This window comes from Ambystoma mexicanum, chromosome 7q (genome assembly GCF_040938575.1).
Source record: "Ambystoma mexicanum isolate Mex_15411 chromosome 7q, UKY_AmexF1_1, whole genome shotgun sequence".
Lineage (NCBI taxonomy): Eukaryota > Metazoa > Chordata > Amphibia > Caudata > Ambystomatidae > Ambystoma > Ambystoma mexicanum.
Window position 1 is genome coordinate 621,269,607 of NC_090941.1, and position 22,450 is coordinate 621,292,056.

The 22,450-nt window shown below is 45.0% G+C and overlaps 1 protein-coding gene across 1 annotated transcript in view; it reads left to right on the plus strand.

Moving 5' to 3' along the window:
* Positions 1 to 22,450, plus strand: part of LOC138528066 (uncharacterized) — a 473,456-nt gene that overhangs the window by 227,316 nt on the left and 223,690 nt on the right. The window contains exon 4 of the mRNA XM_069639512.1: positions 1,646 to 1,789. Within this exon, the coding sequence (XP_069495613.1) occupies positions 1,646 to 1,789 (144 nt within the window). The remainder of the gene's footprint in view (positions 1 to 1,645; positions 1,790 to 22,450) is intronic.

Sequence of the window (22,450 nt, forward strand, 5' to 3'; positions counted from 1 at the left end):
CCTACATGGTTCTTGTGATGAGGTCCTTAAACTCTGCCTTTTCCCTTTAAAGGTGCACGTTCCCTCTTTAGGGCTGCACGTGTATTCATGTTCTGGGGTCTGTAGATCTACCCACACCTATACCACTGTCTCCTCTCTCCCAGCTTCCTCCGCACATTTAGAAATATCACTATCCTATATCTAACAATGGGCTATTAAGCTTCTGATGTATTTCTTCTAGGAAAGAAGGTTTTGTCCAGATTAATGTAGTCTGTGATTGTCAGGATGAATCATTCCACCAAGCCCTGGTACAGCAATTATATCCTTTTCAGCCTCCACAAATCTTACATGTACCTATGATAGAAGCATAGCAGAGGAAAATGTGTTGCATGGTTTATTTTTTAAATATATTTTTGATTTGCTAAGTACCATAGTAAATAAATGTATCTATGAACATATTGCATTATGTTCTGAAGTAAATACATGTTTGAAGGTTAAATGCAATTTTGGGTAAAATCAGAGTGGTAAATTTCACTGAAGCCAAAATACCGAAAAAATACAGGTTTTTAAAAATAAGTTATTTGGGGGCGTGTCCCCCAACCTCCCTGTGTTTCTATCCTTTTAACCCCACCCCAACCTCATCCCTACCCAATTTAACCACCTAGGCCACTACCATATATATATATATATATATTTAATGAACATTTCTGGGATTTTTTCAGTATTTTGGGTTTCGGTAAAACTTACCACTCTGTTTTATTTTCAGTAAAATGACTGGGTACCACTTTGAAATATAGTAGCATACTCTATCCACAAAGTCAACTGTTTCCAAAGCACATTCTTTAATTACTGATTGAAATCATTGAATCCTTGATGAAATGCGTGATTTATGGCATCCTTATAAGGAAATGTGTTGCTAATATTTATCCTCTTTTGAGATCTGATCTCCAAAGGAAGAGTGTTACAAGGAATGGCCATCAATTGCCATTGTCCAACTATATTTTGTAATGTCTGTGATCATGAAACAGCCCAGGGACGGTATCCAGTCATTGCATTGAATAGAAAGCATTGAATGTAAAAGCATAGAAAAAAATGCATCGAAAAAAAGCATTGATTGCATTTTTTTCAAAGGTAAAGGTTTTATTTGAATTATAATGGGTTTTAAGGGGTAAAACAATGCATTCAATGCTTTTTTTCGTTGCTTTTTTTTTAGATGCTAAGGCATTCGATGAAATCACTATAAACCCCCAGGGGCATATGTGACCCTGGACATTTCTACTATGCCAGAATTCCTACGGTCATCTCTGTCCTCTGTGCCTCCACACACACCCCCACACACGCAAACGCATTTGCGCACACACACACACACACAGATTTTATCCCCAAAATAATCTACAATCTTTCGATATGTTGATCAATCATATAATTAAAAATGTAATATTATTGTATTCGTAACAATACCATGAATATGTATTAATGTGTGTTTATTTGTAATTAGCCCACTTCGGTGAGCAAGAAATACAGCTGAAGATGAGAATTATGTCTTCCTAAAATGTTCAAATAAACCCCTCATTTAATCAATATAGTACTGCTTGTTTTCATGTTCTCGGACTGCATCAAATTACAGGCACACTAATGGAAGCTTCTCCGTTAACACTTTCCACAGAGCTCTTCTTCAGATGCAGAAAATCCAATGGACAGAAACGTGCATGGAAAGGGCTTGCGTAGGAGCTCCCGGGTTGGTTATCGAGACTTGAAGGGTCTTACAAGCAGTGAGTTTGCAGGAACAAGGCCAAAGGAAGATTCAGCCGTGAGTAGGCGTTTCCGATTAAATGTTGATTCATGTTTTATTACTAGGAATTCTCATTATCCAGTATGACTGAAAAACATGCAATGTTGATGAAATATGTGTTGGTATAACTTTTGGAACATTGATAAGGCAATCTCATTGGGCGATCTGTGTTCTACATAAACCAGTCCAGGCCACATATTGTAGCCACATACCAAACCTACCTGAAGTACAGAGCTTACCTGCAGCAAATTCCCCATGATTGCATGGGCGTATTTCTATGAACAGGCTGTGCTTATGTACCTGCAAGTAATTCCCCACAAAATACAACCCACAGATTCCTGCACACCCTTGCTAATGTGAAAACTAGAAGTGGAATGGGCATTGCCCCCAGAAAGTAGAGAACAATAACTTACCTGTTATATGAGCATATAAAGGCATTACTTGCACCCAACATATATGACCTTTTGATGTGTTTTCATTCTAATAAATGCAAAAGAACGATGGTGATTAAAATAGCTTTATAAACCATGACTTGAGGCCGTACCAATCTTTTGAGGCCCGCAAATCTCGTTAAATCCCCTCACTGTTCTTAGGCCTTCAACTCGATCCTCAGGGCCCATAACACTCCTACAGCTCTCGGACCGGGTCTATACTGGTTAATTAGTACTCAGGACAATAATGTACATTCCAAATAGCCAATTAGGATTCAGTATTTCTGGGCATTATTCACTGGTGTGTCCAGGGATGCTGATGGCTCTCAGGGTTCCAGCTGCTACACCATGAACGAGCCAGTCCCCAAACAGCCATAGAACCCCAGCCTACTTTTTTGGCTCTCACATCTGCTATCCATACGTTTCCCTCCATAGTTTGCTGCATTCTGGCATGCATCTATGTGGGTTACATAAAAAGAGCATCCCTAAATTAATACATTCCAAGGCACGGTTTAAAATCAAATCATGAGCTACAGGTACACTGTGGCTTAGCAGTTACAGGAAACTCCATGCAGTGATCATTTACGATATGTAATGTATATAACCTTATAATGTCAGGGTAATGCATTTTCCTCAGGATCTGGTTTTTGTCATAAGCGCACTTAGGGGATGTAACCGTTACCCCTAGAGTCCTCGGCCTCCTCTGCACTTTCCCAGAGCTGCGCTGCCCTGGCTGCACTTACTCACAGCATTGCTGCCCTGATTGTACTTCCCCTTCCCTCTCCCTGGCACTTGCCCCTCTTCCTTCCCCCTGCACTTGGTGTTGGCACACTTGCACAATCTGAATGACACAACGCCTAGTAAGATCGTTTGTCTTGTCCTCCCTCTGTCTTCCCTCCCTTGTTTTGCCGCGCCTAGAAACACTTATGTACAGGCATGTTATAAATGACATATCATTTCATGTTTTCTCTGTAAATGAAGTTCTTTGAAGATAGCGATTTTGCCAAATGTAGCTCAGCTGACTCTATATGGACCAGGTCCCTGTCACCTGGCTGCCTGCTGGTACTTTGTCCCTGCCCCTGTTTTCCACCAAATGTCATAGTTGTTGAACGGTTTAAACCAACTCTTACTCTGAGAACTATGCATACATAATATGGCATTCTTAGCCTGTTGACGGGCCATACTGGCGGTAATGCCCCGGCAGCCTGAGTTAACGGCCTGAGCAAAGCAGCATTTATCTTGGGGGGGGGGGAGGGATCCCCCGGGGTCCATTTTTGGTGTGTCTGGGAGAGTCGGTGTGTTTTGGTGGGAGGTGCATGTGAGAGACAATTGCCTGCTTAAAGGGAGACAGAAGAAGGTGAGTGGGGTTGCAAAGCTCGACAGGGATGTTGACGGGGCACCTGCTAGCATGTAATTATCTTGCCCTTAATGTGCCGGGTGTGATCCCCCCTGAAGCGTGCATACACACGTTTCAGAATGGTGGCCCCTTACATAAAAGGCATGGAGGCCTTGTTCTCTGACCCATCAAAGTTGACTTTCGTATATCTTTTTGATACTGTTCAGTCTAGGGTATTAGCCTATCTGACCGAAAACAATTGAACTTGGTCGAATTTTGGCCTTCGGGCCCATTTGGTCGCATATATTGCAAAATACCAACTCTGGAGTGCAGAGGTTGCGGCGTTGTGCAACGCTATCCAGCGTTGGTATTTTGCAATTTTGGGGGTGCAGGGGTGTCCCCAACTTCCTTAAAATTGGAGGCGGGGGACCAAAAAACCCACAAAAAAACGCATGTGCGTTTAAATTGGGCCCTGACCAAATTGATTAGTGGTCAGTTTGCCACGACCAAATAAAATTTGGTCAAACATACCCAAATCTAGTCCAGTGCAGGTGCCTGAACAGTATGCATGGTATGCAACCCATCTCATCTTCGCGGACAATGGCACACCGTATGGAGTTGGGCGAAAGGGCACCAGTGTTCTTCGTCCTTGGAACAGTGGGGCGAAGGATTGTTTCTAATGATGGGATCAACAGTGACAAGGAGTTGCAAGCAAGATTGGGGGTTACTTGGGGTTTCATGTCCAGGAGACAAGTTTGCTGTGATGTGGCTGCTACGGGTGACGCTCTGAATGGAATGGGCATTGTGATGCTGCCCATTCTAAGTGTCTGGAGGAGGCAATAGACAAGTCCGATGGGAAGGTTGTAAAGAGGATTGGGTACTGAGGTGATTGGTAAAGGAGTGGAGCAGTGGCAGTGCAGGATGTCTGGTAGTGCAATTGAAGGATGCTGGGGTGCAGCTCATGGAATGCTGGGGTCATGCTTGTCAGCTTTTTAGTCTTCAGCTGTTTCTTGATGAAGCACAAGTCTATCGTTGGCAGGTCTCATGCTCCTTTTGCACCTTCCTTTGCACAATGGTCATGAAGAAACACAAATAATAATATTTTTTCCTGGGTTTTATGTAGCCCTTCTCTTACCTGAAAGCCAGTTCAGGATGCTTTATAACTAATTTACATTTTAACATCATTGCTACCCACAATGTGGTACTCGATGTATTGACCTGGTGGAGTGGAGGGGGTTAAGGGCTACATCAAAATGATTGGGGTATTGAACTCATGATGCACAGTATCATCTTGTTCCTAGTTTGAATGCATTGCGCTTGAGCTATGAGCTTGACTATGCCACTTCTGAGTGCACAATTCAGCGTAAAGGGTCTGCATCCATGAGCACATGTTGAATCGTATCCCCAGCATGTGCCAACCTTTACAGGACTCGCAAAGTCCTCCGTTGAGCATCAGCCTCAACATCATGATCCACTCCTTGCAACTATACCCCCTTCGCCTCTCCCCACACAAAGGTGTCATCTTCTAGTTTATGGTGCATTCTTTGCCCCTCCATGAAATCAACAAGAGCACAGGCAAGTCCTGGCCCGTGCTCCTTTTCCCACTCCATGCTGTTGTCCACACGCGTATTGTGTATCTCTTGCAGCTCCACTACATCACTGAGATTGTAGCATGCTGGCCTGGGCCCGATCCTTCCACATACTCTGTGGTGTTGTTCACTGCCAATGGCTATTTGATGTTGACATTCATCACTGCTAGGAGCACAGAGGTGTTGGTGCTAAAGACAAGTGACAAATACAGCATATTAATTTCACATGCCCTCACGAATGGAAGAATCCAACAAAGAACCCATACAGTATCAACCCCTTGCTGTGCCAACGGAAAATGAATGTGCCACTTGTAACAATAAAGGCTGTAATGTGCTATATTAGGAAGAACACAACAGAAAGTACTGCACCACCACGCAGCATCCAACCAACCCAATTCCAATAGAGAATGAATGAGACACTTGTACTGAGAAGGACCGCAATGGGAAGTGCACAATAGACAATAATCCATCCCATACATTTTGAAATCCTCCCAATGGCAATACGGTCAAATAGTCTACAGTAGGGGATTGGCAAAAAAGTGCAGCAAATTACCCACGGCAGGGAAGAGGGCCTGGTTATTCACTGGAGGCACTCAGATTTACTTGGTCTTGGCAGTAACCTTCTCCTTTGTCTTCCGGTGTCTCCTGATGTCCCTACTTTGGTCTATCAACAAAGATGAGCTCTTTGTGTGGGGGCCCGCTTACATAACATTAGCGTGAGCTGCCATGCGACTTCTTTCCCCTTCCTTCTTACTTTTTTCCAAAGCTCACAGCCACTTGTGCCAGCGGTCTGCTCCCCTTTTCAAAATCCGATTTCAGAGCCCAGCAGAATTCACTGCCCAGATGCCTGTGTTCACAGAGGAGATGAACATTGGCATGTCAGAGTGCAGGCATATTCTGCTGCCAGCCACGCGACTCATCTACCTATTCTTATTTTTATTTTATTTTAGCTCCGACACGTAGCGCTTTGTTCTTCACCGCCAGTTGGCCCGGGATCACCCTGGGACAAGCGGCCTCCCTCACTTCTTCTGCAACCACCCCGGAGCACAACCCACCTCTTCTGTCCTTTCTTCAAGCTCCGACCGTGGAGCATACTGTCAGCAGGGCACCGCAGGCAGCCGCACCAGCATCACAGGGCTACGGGCCTCCTCGTCGCCATTGTTGTGAGGCACTCTATGGGCACATGGACCATCCTCATCAGTGTTGGGGGCACCCAGCATACGCTTCAGTTACCGTTGTTGCAGGCTGGCTCACAAGCACACGGGCCAGCCCGATGGGTGCTGCGAACACCCAGCGCAAACGTACAGTTGCTGAGCTCACACTGCTGGCATCAGTTGCCAGGGACACCTGTGCTCACAACTGGGCTGTGGCCTGGGGGCTCCCAGGTTACACATGCTGATCTGGGGGCACCCAGATTAGTGGTGGCTGCAGTACCATGGTCACACGGCATCAGCTTGCAGGCCACGGTAGCAGATCTGTGATCACACGACATCAGCCTGCAGGCCCAACAAATAAGACATGAGGCAGAAGTGCCTTTCATGGAGTCTGCTGCCGTTCTGGTGCACATGCCGGCTGAGGCTCCTTTCATTGACAGGCATTCAGGACGAAGTTATGAGACATATTCTTAAATGGGAAACACCACACCTATGTTGGGCGTCACCCCACAAAAGCAGGTGAGTTGACAAGCATGGTTATTTGAGGCGTGAGTTAAGGCAGTGCTCGACTGTTCTGTACCTACCTGTTTAGGGTGGGCATTTTGTTTTTATAGTTATTATTTATATAACATGTGGTTTATCGTTGAAGTGAAGCCCACACAGGGAACTGCCATTTATGTTCGGAGCTCCTTTCAATACAGCTGCACATGTTTTCATGACTGGAAGATACGAGACATGTTAAGAGCACTGAATGATATATTTTCTGTATGCATATGAGTCCAACATGAGCGTAGTCACTGCTAGGCTGTTTTCTGATTGCCACAAATCTGTTGGTTATTTCCTGATAAGTCACTGTTGGTGCTGTATCAACAAGATTGAAATGGGACTGAAAAAAGCGTTTGTGACACAGAGCTTAAAAGTGATCCTGGGGTTAAGGTACATGAATACACGTGTTTGGGAATGTGGGATGTATTGACACACTTTTGCTCTGCTATGCTGCATCACTCGGTTATGATGGTGCCAGAAACAGAAAAATGGCCGCAAAACCCTTGTGCATGCCAAAACCCCTGAAAACTGCGCTTTTCAATGCACAAAAAGATGGCTGCCCAATCTGCCACGCATGTTCTCAGTGGTGGAACAGAGCTCTCACTTCTGAAACGTGTCACTGGGCTCCACAACAATGGAAAGTGGAGTGCAGAAGGAAAAAGCAGTGCTTTGCTAAAGGAAACTCCAAATATTGCTTTAAATCACTTTTTCTTTGCTGTTGAAACTTCAAAATGTCGGTACAGAACACCTTCAAATATTCAAAATTCTTGCTGGGTGCTACAATTCACTTAGTTTAAGAAATCATTGTGAATTTACAAGGTCCTGAAAAGCTGAGAGCATAAAGAGATTTCCACAGCAAAAGTGGTCTGCCGGTGGATCTGCCAAAAATCTCTGTGCAGCAGAGGGCTGCTGTGATGACAGCTGTCAAGGGCCTGCCTGATTAAACTTTAACATGTATAAACTGAAAATCAAATGTTTGCAATCTAAGAGGCCTGTTACTGATAGTTACTCATATTGTAATTGTTTGATCCCATGGTTAAAATCTTGAATGAGAATTCTATCTGTTATTTGAGACAACAAGTTTGTTTTGTGCTAAGGAAAAGGCCACATAGCTAACAATTAATGTAAACCTGGCTGAGCTGCAGAACTTGAATAACAGGTTTTTATTACAGAAGGAAGGTCTTTCCCCCCAACAGGAAATCACAGAAAAAAGTGTTAATTACAGGGTAGGAAAGAACCTGGTTTACAGAGGCAAAAGGAACAATGACGAGCTGCAGAGCAGGAAATTTGAAGTGTGAAGACAGTCATAAATGGCCTCTGCAAGGAACAAACATTGGGGGTGGCTCCTGGGCTTCCAGGGAGAGACCAAGGGGTGGAGCTAAACAACCATTTGTTGCTTAACATGGACAAATAACATATTTTAAAAAGACAGATAACTTACTGTTTAAAATTGTGAAAAATATAAAAATAACAGAGTTGACAATGTAATTTCTGGATGCATGGGTGAAGAGGCGCCAGAACTGTGTGACATTTTCTGGACAGAAATGGCAAGAAATGTGATTTTATGCAAAATGTATTTCTGCTAGAATGGTGAAACTTTATACACGTATTCCTATGTTAAACACGCACACTTGTAGAAATTTGCTTAAAAATTGGACATTGTATTCATAGTGAAAAGGGCAAAATTCTGTGAAAAGCGGCTACAGGGTTTTGAGGAATAGCTGCTATGTAAAATATGTAATCTGTATATGTGATTTTTATAGAGGTTGCACATGTGGAAATATGTATTTTGCCGAAAGTAGATTTGGTTTTCCAAGGGTTAGGGGTGGATTCTCAGCCTCATAAAATCACACCATAAAGATGACACTCTGTTTCGCTCCTCCTATCAAGGCAGAGAGTAGACTCTGACCCAATCACCTTTCAAAGGGGCAAGCTTAGGCTAAACCGGCCCACACACCCCCTTTATGATGTCATTTCATAGCATAAATAGAGGCAGCTCACCACGCATAAAGACAGACAGATTCACTCACTATCCTGATGCTGGCAGAGCACCCTGCTGCTGAACTCTACATCTTCCTTGCTCCAGACTCCAGAAACTTGGCAAAGAAAAAAGGCCTAATGCATAGCTGAACCTACTCAGCTAAGCCTCAAATTCCAGAACAGAATCCCACAAGCCTAAGGGGAAGCATCATAATACAGCCGGGCTGTGCTGTTACTGCTTGCCTGCTGAAAATAAATATTCTCAGAACCAAGAAGGGCAGATCCGATCCAGTCCTGTGCCGTGCTGTGACTAGAGCGCCTTGCTGACCCTGCCAGTCCGATGTGCCCAGCTGTCTTTCCCAAACCAGATCCAATCCCCTGACCAGAACTGATGGTCCCATTTAAAAATGTTAAATGCAATTTTGACGATATTTGGTGTTTTTGCCCAGTCCATTCTAAAGATAACTTTAAAAGCCATTTTGACAGCTGGATAGTCAACTCTGTTTTTCTCTTGTGTTTGCTGGGGGAAAGTGGGATTGATATTCTGTTTGAATTCTGCCATTCCTGAAATCTGTTCACTCCTCCTATCTCTTTACATTACCTATTGGAGGTTGAGGGGTGTGCAGGGGGAACCTCTAACCACAGTGCTATCAGATCTGAACCCACACAAAAGTATTATTTTCTGTGCTGTATTGTTTTGCTCACTACCTCCTCCTCGTGTATTAAAGAGATTATTCAGTGTTACCTCACCCCATTGATGATTGTTGTGTACCTATTAAAACCTATTGTGATTAGATTTATAATACATAAATAAATATTTACCTTTGCAAACCAGCCTGATTCCTGGCTCAGTGTGACCGGGGGGGGGTCCAGGAGAAGGGCGTGATATGAGTGGTATATCGTTCAGAATAAAGAACTTTTAGACAAGAATAAATAAGGATTTCAGTTGTGCACTACATGCTAGGTGTTGACTTGGGTGTATGCCGGATTGAAGTCACTTACAGGACCAATGTATTTCACTAGTTGCCCAGCCTCACTGTTTTCACCTCTCTCACAAAAAATGTCAAATGAACGTGCATATGCAATGGTATTTGTTAATGACTTTTGCTGAAGCTACTTTAATATAAGTACAGTTTAGCAATAGAAAGCTTAGTTTAAAATACACATAGGTCAAATAACATGGGGATTTATTTTACTGTTAGTTCTATTCTTCCCTGGTTTCTTGCATCTCTAAATAACTGATGATGAAGCACGCCATCCATTTCTGGCCGTCCCTGCTTCATTCCTTCATATCTTGGTCAGAGTGATGATGTCATGAGTGAAGTATACTCGAGCCTGAGCTATGAAGTCTGTCTATGTACGCCAAATCAGCTTCCGCCAAGAAATCTTCCCATTGGGAATTGAGTAAGCAATGGTGCCTTTGAATGCACAGTGGGCCCTCCCTCTATCCTGAGCTAGCCAATTTAGCGATAATGGCACCAGGCAACAAAGGGCAATAGAACGGGCCGGGAGCAAACCAGAAACCGTACCGGGCAGGACATAGAGCCGTGCAGGAGGATAGAGTGCGCTGAGAAATGAAAGGTATGTGCAGAGAGTGGGTAGGAATGACAGTCAATTAGAGCACAAGGGAAGCGTGCTTGACTCTACAGTTACAGCCCACATTCTGTGCATCATCACTTGCAGTTGAACACTCTCAGCCTGCTAATCCTCCATCTACAAGTCTGAAAATGCTTTGCGCTGTTGGGGAGAAGTTGGACCCCCACCAGGGCTTCAGGGGATCAGTTATGGGAGGCCCCAACACCTCCCATTTTGCCCAAAGAAATGCAGCAGAGATCCAAGCAGGCAGCAACATGTTCCACACTGCGTTTATTTCTGGGCAGCAAAAAAAAACACACAGAGAGCTTCGCGCACAGTGAAAATCCAGGCACCGTCTCCCCAGGGGCTGGCTTGCAAGCCAGATTTGTAACACACTGCAGGTTGACATCACATAATTGGACCAGCTCCCAGAAAACTATCTCATCCTGTTATTGGCTGCTAAGTGATAGGTTACCTATGGCGCCCTTATAGGGAGCCTGATAATTGGACATTAGGACTTTTGCGTCAGTGGGCTGGTTTTAACTGCGCCACCCCCATTACCTAATTCTAAACTTGTTGCATTATGAACTTGTTCCCATCAGTTTTTGCTTGGACAGGCTTTTCGCCCCTGGGCTCTCAGCGTTCATTGGCCAGAGCTGAGCCATTCTTGTTACAATTATGTTTCAAATTCCATGTGGGTCTTTGCGAAAATGTCTTTCGTTCACTGCCGTTCAAGGAAAGGAATCTTATCTTACTGTAAAACCTGCTGCTGGGTTTGTGAGGAGCATTGCGGAAGTCAGCACGAATCTCCACTGCGGCTGGTGTTCAGTGAGACAAATGCACTTGGCTGTAATTTTCCTGAAACATGGCTTTACACTGTGCAATTAGATCAGGTTAATTAATATAAGCATCTGCAAGCCTTTAAACGGGGATTCTTATGTTTTGTAGATTATGGTATTGCTGCATTGAGGCTAATGCAGCATGTATGTTGCAATGTTGGTGAAGTGGATGTCTCTCGGCATGGTGCAAATGATGAGTGCGCTCCTTATTCTTCCTGCTATTCTGTCTCTTTATCTGCCTTGGGTGAGGGGGCAGGAGTTTGATCTCAATTTTCCCTCTTCAGTCCCCCCTCTGGTCGACTTGTCGACCACACCACCAAGCAACATTCACCTCCTTCCGGTCTGCATATCTTTGTCAATTCTTTGAAGTGTCCATAATTGTTCACATTATTGTCGATGAACAGTACATGTAGGAGTGTTCTCCTTCTGTGTTCCACCACACTCACTTCCCTTCATGCTTCCTCGGATCACAGGGAGTGTCCACCCTTATTACTGCTGGAACCATGTCACACACCCCTATCTTCTCCCTTAGTCCGGCTCTTCCTTTCACCATGTCTCTTATTTGCATTCCTATCTCTTCTTCTGCTGTTCTCTCGCATCTTGCAATGGATCTTGATATTGCACAATGATGCTGCGCTCGATACTAGTGCTTCCGTTATCACCTTCAATCGACCAGCCAGTCATGATGGCATCCATTACTATGGAAACGCTAGCCAATTCTTGTCTTTCTCTGTTCACATGTGTTTTCTGCTGAACAGTCTTTAGTGTGCTGGTACTTTATCCATTGTTGCTTCTGTCTCACTTGAGAAGTAATTCCCCCCTCTTTTCACTCCTCTGTCTGGTTCTCTTCTTCCGTTATTTGTGCTTTTGGCTCTTTGTTCAGTCACTTCCTCTTCCTTCTGTTATTTTCCATCTTGGGGAATGTGTCATGCTTCAGATCTTCCTTGGGCATCACCAACAAGGGCACGCTGATGTGCACCAATGAACGGTCGCCTCCCCAATTCGCTGGTAGTTTCTCTTGAGCTTTAGATACATATGCTCGATAGTAGTCCATAAGCACTGATGTTCCTGCTCTCATCTCCCTACTTGTCTCAACCTTCTTGCATCCAGCATGTTTGTCCACTTCTTTTCACTGTTGTGCTGGTAATATAAGGCTGGTGTCTTCACAGTATAGGTCATTCTTCATTCTCCACCCAAGTCACCGTCTTGGCTCTCCTGTCCCACTCTGTTGGGCACTTATCATATTTTTCTTTATTTATTTTTTCTTCTCTTTTTTTTTCTTTCTTTTTTTTTGCAGCTTGCACACTGGTGCATTTGCTAGTTGTTTCTTCTCTCTCGGGCCACTTGCTACATACAGTTGTTCTTCAGCTCTCCCCAGTGGTGTCCCTACCAATTTGTACATGTGTGCATGTTGTTGGTTACTTCTGCTATGTGTGTTATGTGTATGTTTTGCTCCCTTTGTGTCTGCGCTTACCTCTCCTTACTTTGGCAGAAGTTCTTTCCTCACCCTCTGACACCGTAAGTCTTTCTGCTTGGGTTAGGGAATGTTAGTAGGGGGTACAGCGGTAATGCTCACTATTACATATAATTTTTAAATGACCACCCCCCATTATTTCGTTCATCATTAAGAGTCCCATCATGACAATAAAAATCCTTATTCGCTTGCCCATAACCACTTACGCTGCTGGGTCCTTGAAGCTGATGAGATGATAAAGTTACCCGCCTGAAAATCGCAAGAAAGGCGTTAATACGTTAGTACTTGTTAGTAACCTCAAGCTCCGCGAACTAAACAATCACTAAGGGCAAAAATTAAACTTCCCGGTAAACGCTACTGTTGCTATTGTGTCAGTGTTCTGTATGGGTGCTGACTGCTGTGCAGTGCCTCTGGGTGTTTGTAAGTCCTGGTGTATTGGCGCTGTCATTTGTTGTGTCTGGGTCTGTACATGTAGTGGTGACAGTGCTTGTGTTGGTGCTTGTGGTGTCTTTTGAAATGACCCCGTCTTGCCCCATGTACCCTCCACACATGGCGGTGCGTATTGTGGTGGTTGTTGATACTGCTAGTGTGATGCTTGTGCGTGCTAGTTGGGGCTGGTTTTAACTTTCCCTTCCATTGCATACTTTAATAATTTAATTTCTACCAACTTGTCCTCATCTGCCTTTCTCTGCCTCTGCCGTTTGTTTAACCGTCTTCTCTTGCCACAATCTACAATGCACACAGCCAATATATAGCGCGCTATACTTCCTGCCTTCCTTCCATAACCCCAAGCATGCTACACCACCCCCTACTCAGCCTCTATCATGTTTGGCTGTAATATCTTATTCAGTCCTTCTCTCCTCTCCCATCTCTTCCTTTCCCATTCCAGTGCAACCCACTCACTGGCCACTTTTATTGCCCATTCATCCTCCTGCTTTTGTACCCATGCCCTTGCTATCTATCCCTTCTCCACGCTCTTTTCCCATAAGCTCCCTCTCTTCCTTCCTCCTCCATTCCCTTTCTTCCCTTTCCAGTTTCCCCACTCTCTTCCTCTCTCTCCTCGCACTACACTTTCATTTCCCAGTCCCTCTTCCTTCTCTCTTCTCCCCCCATTTGCTCTGCCCAGTTAAGCTTTTTGCGCTCCTTCTCCCCACTCTCTATTGCTGTGGTTACACCTCCTTGCAACTCCCCATTTATCTTCCCTTTAATTTTGAAAAAATATGTGTGCTGCAATTTATTCCTCTGTACCTGTGCCTTCAAATCTGCTTTCATGCACTGCAGCCCTCCCTTGCTCACTCCTGTGCTGCTAGTTGGGTTGATCTGCACCTTCCTGTTTGTTCTCTTTAGTGTATTGTGATGGTTTGTGTGTGGTGTTTAAATGTCCTTCTGTTGCTTTCAGTTCTCTCGTGCAATTCATTCCTTGCTTACCATCTGTGCCATCAAATATTGCACTCCCTGATGTGCAGAAGGGTGAGACCTTTCTTCGCTCTGCTCATGCTAGTTCAGCATCTGCTGACACCTTACCACTTTCCTTTCCATCATGCGCCACAGTTCAACTGTAGCCAGGTGCTTTTTTTCAGCTTCTTTCCTGTGTAAGTGCTATGCATGTGTGTCATTAGCGATTTCTGCATGCTTCTGGAGAAGCTGCCTGTGGGCGGCTATGGTCTTATGTATTTGTCTTCAGTACTTTTGAACCATTGTACACTAAGTTTTACTAATTTATCTTGGCATGGGGCTGTGTCCTACATAACAGTTGAATGGGAGTCATTTCTCTATTGTGTGATACCTTTTACCTCACCTCAAGTTGAAAATTTCAATAGTCCGCTGTTCAGGGAGCAAAGTTAGAAAATAGTGTAACATTTCTCTTCTCTTTTTTTTTTTCTTAAATTTCTATGAGCCTTCTTGGCTCTGCACCTTAGCCAGTGCACTCCACATGCAGCCCATCTTCACCAAACCATTGCCTTCTCCGGCACACCCCCACAATCTTGCGCATGTGTCTTCCACACACCGCCTCTGGGTCACCTCTGCTTCCTCTCCAAAACCACACCACTAGCTCCTCACCATCAAAAATCGGTATCCTATGCATCAATCTAAAGGTGACGTCACCAAACTTAAAACACAGTACAAATGAACAGACAAATGTGCATACACAGAACAATAACCCATTTCTTCCAACCCCACAAATATCCCAAAATAAAACCCCACAATCCCCACAGCTGTCTTCCCGCTTCAACTGGAGCAAGGTAATGCACAATAAACTCTTAAAATCGACTGCGCATGCTGTGTCGCCTCGCGTGTGATATGCCCCTCACCAAGGGAGCTTAACCAGCCAATTATCTTCCGCACTCGGGAACAATCTAGCTATCTCCGGCAGGGAACCATCATCCACTCATCGAACTAAAACGCTCAATTAGCAGGGAACCTCATCTACTCATTGATCTACAACGTCAATTCATAGGAAAGCCATACCCCCGTACATGTAATCACAATCCAGACCAACCAGCGCGGCACTCCGTCCTATATGTGGGGAGTCACTACCCCACCCAACAGCCTCATAAATGCAAGAAGGGACCACTTCAACCGCTCCAGTCCCAACTACAATTCACGTGCCGGTCACAACCAATACGCCACATTTTTGCAGCAATGTACAATCTCCCACCACCCTATATACAATACCTCCCCCAGTTCCTATCCAAACAAAACAACTTAAAATTTCTGCAACATACTGATCAACAATACATCCTAATACTTGAAACATTTACCCATTGTTACCCCACACAATCACACCCTCCCCTCAAAGCCCAGGTTGCTGGTTGCTTGAACTTGTACTTACATTTCCTATGCTGCACTAGAACTTACTCTCCCCCATCAAGGCGCTTCACCGGACCCCTTCTCCTGCAGGGCTCTCACCTGCCTTCAAGCGGGTTTTTTCCAAGTGGCCCCCGATGCCTTTAGCTGGTTACGCGTTTTCTGGTGGTCTTCAGGTGCAGGCGAGGTTCCCACAGCTTCCACAGCAGAAAAAACACACAGAGAGCTTTGCGCACAGAGAAAATCCAGGCACCGTCTCCCCCGGGGCTGGCTTGCAAGCCAGCTTTGTAACACACTGCAGGCTGACATTACATAATTGGACAAGCTCCCAGAAACCTATCTCATCCTGTTATTGGCTGCTAAGTGATAAGTTACCTATGGCGCCCTTATAGGGAGCCTGTTAATTGGACATTAGCACTTTTGCGTCAGTGGGCTGGTTTTAACTGCGCCACCCCCATTACCTAATTCTAAACTTGTTGCATTATGAACTTGTTCCCATCAGTTTTTGCTTGGACAGGCTTTTCGCCCCTGGGCTCTCAGCGTTCATTGGCCAGAGCTGAGCCATTCTTGTTACAATTATGTTTCAAATGATGTGTGTGTCGTTCAAGGAAAGGAATCTTATCTTACTGTACGACCTTGGCTGCTGATGGGTTTGCGAGGAGCATTGCTGAAGTCAGCACAAATCTCCACTGCAGCTGGTGTTCAGTGAGACAAATGCACTTGGCTGTAATTTTCCTGAAACATGGCTTTACACTGTGCAATTAGATCTGGTTAATTCATATAAGCATATGCAAGCCTTTAAACAGGGATTCTTGTGTTTTGTAGATTCTGGTATTGCTGCATTGAGGCTAATGTATCATGTAGGTTGCAATGTTGGTGAAGAGGGTGTCTCTCAGCATATTTGTCACCCATGGGTGTACTGGATTCTGATGCAAATGATGAGTGTGCTCCTTATTCTTCCTGCTGTTCTGACCCTTCATCTGCCTGGGGTGAGGGGGCCGGAGTTTGATCTCAATTTTCCCTCTTCAGTGCCTGTGCAGAGAATCATCACTGTGACTATGTGCATGTGTAAAAGTCCTGCCATGAGCAAGGGAGGCCAACAATCCCTGCTCTTGGACACCAGAATTAGTCCAGTTCAGACTTGTTTTTGTTTTTTTATTGGTCCTTTGTTGGAGTGGAACAAGAAATAGGCCCAGACACCCAAGAAAAAGTGATCCACCCTTCGCCTCAAAAGGTGGCCCACCCCTCACCTCATGACCCTAGACCTGAGATCACTGGAAGTGATGTCATTTGACACCACCCGAAAGTGACATCCCGGGAACAGATCAAACACAACCTTTCACCCCTTGACAAAACAAGAAGTGGCATCAAATAGCATTGTTCCCAAGTACCCTACGAAAAATATGGTTATGATTTCACTAATGTGATATACATTTCAGACAAGTATGGATCACTATATGTATCATTAATATCTGTGTGTATAGATCCATATTGTCAAATTACTGTGAATGCAAGCAGACGTCCAAGGCCAAATGATATGTTATTGTATAGCACTTACGCTTAAGTTCTTTTTTACAAAACAAATATCCATACAATATCACCCAACCTGTGTTGGTACTCATTTATTGACCTCAGAAGTATGAAGGCTGAGATGGCCTTGCTGGGATTGAACCTGCAACCTGCAGATCACACACACATCGCTGCAGCAAAGGCTCATGCCACTGAGCTATCATATCAGCTATAGTAAAATGAACAATTATTCTGTAGTGGATACCATTAAACTGGTAACTGAGATTTAACAGCAGACCAGTTAAGTTCATCTGCATGTCTGGTGCAGAGTTGGCAGCATGTCAAACCTGCGTGCATCTACTTTCAGACTTCAGAGGTTGGCAAAATAGGGAAAGCAGCACACTCACAGGACATCCCATACTCTGAACACTGCTCAGAGTTTGCAAACAAACATCCTGAACAGCATGCCAGGGAAATGGGAAAGATAGATATATTACAGCAAACCATTAATTGTGGTACAATGAAGTCAATGGCCACTTGATGTGCTACGTTCAAATATTTCTACACTGTACAGAAGCTTTTAGGCACAAGGATTTTGTCAAGTGACCGAAGATACCGAAATGGAACGTCTTGTGATGATTGTAACAGAGACAACGGCAGAAAAAAAAACATGCTATTACTGCAACTTGCGAAAAGCAAAATACATAGGGCCTCATCACGAGTTGGGCAGTAATGCCGGCGGTATTACCGTCGGCGCTATTAGCCCTACCGCCAAACCCCAGCACTATTAGCGCCGGATCACGGGTTTGGCAGAACGGTTAGTGCCCATTCCCCATTGGACCCATTTGGGAATTCCTCATTCCCCATTGGGCCCAATGGGGAAAATTCACACTATTACCGCCGGCGGATTTCCCACTGGCGGTAATAGCACCGAAAATCAGCAAATTTGCTGCGGATTTCCCCCCAGCTAAAAGCTGGGGGGAAATCCGTCAAGGCCATGATCTGGCGGACCCTTAACTGCGGCGGTAATAGCACTACCGCTGCATTTAAGGGTTACCGCCAAACTCGTGATGGGGCCCATAGTCCGAAATGGATGCTTATTCTACTCTAAAATTAGTCATTTAGCACTAATATCACTAATACATATTTATCACTAATACAACAGCACAGCCACTCCGGTGGGCAATGTGGAGTGGCGGCAGAGTGACAGCCGCCGGCCCGGCCGTGGCCCCGGCCCCTCAACATTGCATGCTGCAGTGGCATGTGAATGATGCATGCATCATAATTTATGATGCACACATCATGCATGCAAATCAATCATCAAAGCAAGGTAACATTTGTTACCTTGCTTTGATGAATTATGGCATTGCAGGTTTTATTTTTTTGTTCAAAAATTATTTTTTTCTTTTCTTCTGAATGTATTTTTTTTTTCTCCAAACCAGCCCAGCGTGGGCAGAAACCGGCCCCCAGGGACTACAAATGATTTCAGCCCGACCACAGGCCGAGTGGCCGATGGGCCAATCCGACTCTGTAGGGCACCCATGAAGTCTCAAGCCGGTGCTGCGAAGGCGAGTGGATTCTGCTGGAGGGCTTTTGAATGTCTTCCTTGGGTTTGTTCTGAACTATTGGCGTTAAAGTTGTCCTTTTACTGTAAGCATTGGCAGGATGGCGGGAGGGTGAGTGTAAGGAAAATTATGCAAAATGTTTATCTTCTTGATTTGTTTATGTACTACTTTTTTTAAATGTAGGTCTAACAGTAATTTACGGCATAGATTGTGAGCCAAGTATAGACTCACATCCATTTCAGGAAATTCCTCCAAACCTGACCTTTTAAAGCATCACATAATTGGTCTTCAATAATTCCATCTCTGTCATTGGATTAACAGCATCTAAAGGCGGGTCCCCTCCCACGGTGGAGAGGCTGCAGGGTGGGTGGGTGGAACGGGAGTCGGCGAGGAGACTGGAGGAGAGGGGCTGCCGCCGGTAGCCGCCAGAAACTAGAGGAGGGTGTGGCAACAATAGGGAGATCCACAGGGGCTCCGGCAACCCTGCCGGATGCCTCGTGTGGATCTCACCTGGAAAACTTTGCTGGAGTGGACACCGCTGACTGTGGAGGCCACGCAGCACTCCTTGCCATTGTTGCTTCATTCACCAAAAGTGGAGGCGTATCCGAGCACCTCCACTGAGTGCAAACTCCACTGAGATTAGTGGGGAGGGAAACTATTGGTCCTCTGGAAGATTCATCATGGCACAACCCTCCCTGAGGAGCCATGGCTGTGGCTTAACCAGAAAGCAAAGATGTATTCCCCTTGGATCCCTTTTCGCAGTTCCGCCATTGATGTTGAACAGTTGAGGTGTTTTCTTCTGTGCCACCACAGGAATATTATGCGTCCAGGGCCAGCCCCAAAATTTGTGGGGCCAAGTGTGGCAAATTAAGTGCGGGCCCCTTAATTTGAATTTGATGACATCACAGGAAGTTACTTCACAAGAAAATGACCACTATGTATGTATGTATGAGGGAAAACATGGTAAAAAAGAAATATATATAACATGACAGGAAAATTGGCAATAACTACACTAGCAAAGTATAAAAGGTGCCCACCTTTTAAGCCCAACAATTTATAATAATGAAGTATTCCAAAGAAAACAAAATTCAAGCATGAGACGTTCGCTTTTATGGCACTTTTATGTGTTCTTGTGGCTAAGCGTCTGCATTGGAAACATGACCACCTGGTGTGAAATTCTAGTAGCTAAGCAATTGAGCAAGCAAAATTTGTTTTAATGCTGGCCTCAAAAACACAGAACCAGGGTTGCGACCAACCACTGAAAAAGTGGGCGGACGCTGTCCACCCATATGTATCCACTTATGCCCTGAAAATCAGTACAGGGCCAGAAACAGAGAAAATATCCCCTCCAGTTTCCAGGATGACAACCTCTCGTCACACTCTTGGTAAATATTCATGGCTCACTTGCATGCTTCCTATTCAATGTGAGGAAAATGTAACGCTTTTGGCTTGGTAAATATAAACATGTTGAAATAAGGCAAATAGCTAAAACGGTTGTGTGCAACATGTTTAATTGTGATGGAAGAAGGCACAGAATGTAGGCAGCTAACTGCTGCTTCACACGTGCTTTGAAAATAAAACTGCCCCTTTGCAGTTCTTAACACGTTAAGAACGCATTGTCCACAACAATGGTTTCTGAAACAGGCCATCACTAGTAAATCGCACCCACTTTTAAAGTGATCAGCAGTGCTTACGAGGGCCGCAGCGCCCATTGGGCCAATGGGAGGGGGCATTTGTCTCGACAGCTTCGCAGCAGGTGGTTGACCCGCAACAAAATATTAGCTTCCCCTTCCTCACGCAGACTGCAGCGCGTGCTGCCCGTGTGCTCGGAGTGGACTGCAGCAAGCAAAGGGACTCTGAGCACACGGCCCGCGCTGTAGCCTGCAAAAGGAGGGAGTCAACGGCACCCTCGGCAAGAACGGGCCCTAGCAGGCGCGGGGCCATGTGCAGCCGCACCTGCTGCACGCGCCTAGCGCCGGACCTGGATAAGACATCAAAAGGATTCTCAAGAAATCTTTTATATCAGCGGATTTTATCTTGGAAACAATGTTACCCTTGTCGATATTTTGAAGATGCTAGCTCGTCTGCCAGTGATGAAGGGTTGTGGGAGTGACTGCACTTCACATCAGCTTGCATTATTTATAAGTGCCGGCCAGAAATAGTTACAATAGCGCATAGGGACACTGTGCTCACTCGGCGCTCCAGCTCGACTCCAACTCGTGTCTTTTGCTCGCCTTTTGCTCACGCCAATCCTAACCAATAAGCCATGAACAGGCAGGAATGTAGTTTCCATGTTCACATGAGAGCATTGGATCAGCCTGTCATATACGCTTTGCACCCCCCGTTCATATGTACATGTTTATGACCATACATGCCATCAATGTCTTGCCTTGACTGAAATACTTCTGTTTTCAGTCTCTTCGGTGGTTTCCCACTGAGGCCGCCATACTCTGCTGACACATTCCCGTGTGCACATGCTGTATACATGCCCCACTGTGATCGTTCTGGATGTGCTGCGATCAGGGGGACTCGTGAACATACTGAATCGGATGTGATGTCACCGGAAATTAGCATATCACGGTGGAATATTCAAATGCGATTCAATTGGCTTTTCATAACCGTACAAATTGCACAGGATGAATGGCATTTGCATTTCATGAAATCAACACACACAAAAAACCAAGGGAGGATATTTTCTCCTAGTGGTGTTTTGAAAATGTTTAAAGGTGTCACCTTTAGTGGTCTGTTATTTCTCATCAGGTTATAAGGTGCAGTGGTGAGCTGTCCGGCCTCGGAACCTGGTGACCTGCGATCCTGGCGGAGAAGTGGGCATACAATCAAAAAAGACAGCCAATATTTTTCATTTTATACAAAGCCTCTAAAATAATTAGGGGGATAGAGTCCACCCTCTGAAAAAAGTGGGCAGATGCTATCCACCCGTGTGATCCCTCGACTTGAGCTAGTTCTATGTCATTTCGTCGCCTGCAATTTCATCCCCAGGCATTTTAACGTGTACATTCTAACAAAAAAGGTCATTAATTATTTTGGTTTTGAATTTTTTTGGGGGGTTATCCCCCCCAATAAACCCTCCCCCAATTATTTTGAGCTATTCCCTCCCCCACCAAACCCTTATCTGCCCTTCCCCATCCCCCTAAAAAATTTGATGAGCATATTCTTTGTAAAGTACACATTAAAATATCAAGGGATGAAATTGCAGGCGATGAAAGGACGTCGTACCCTTGAGCCCTGGCTGCAACACTCCCACGTAATCACGCTGCAAACACATGCTGTACATGCTGCGCTATCCCACTACACATATTCCAATGTACTGATACTACACACACACACATGCATGTGATCATGCTTGCAGTATCATCATGTAGCACATGCTCCCTGGGAGAAAGAGGGTCAGCCTCTAAGAATCTCCAGTGCTGTAGCCAGTGGCAGATCCAGCCATCATGTGGCCCCATGACCCTGCTCGGTCAGGCCTGCCTTCTTTCACAATGTAAACGCACATCAAAAGAGGGTGGGCCTTTCCTTCTGATGTGTGTTTACATTATGAAAGAAGCCAAGCAGGTCCAGAAGGGTCCCAATTCCAGTCCCTCCAGTTGCAAAGCTCAGGCTGATTGCCATTCTTATGCAAGGCCACGCGCAGTGTTCTGAATTGGGCTGCCTGTGGCTTTTTTGTGACCTGAAACATGTCCCCTTTGCTTATCCAGCAGACCCTTCATTTCTCCCTGATGGGCTCATTACCTTCACGAGATGTTAGCTTAAAGTAAAGCTCCCCTTTAAAACGTTTGCCATGATGTCTGGCATGTAGAACAAGCATTGGCAATGCCAATAGTTTTGGCGTTCACTGATGTTCTTTGCATG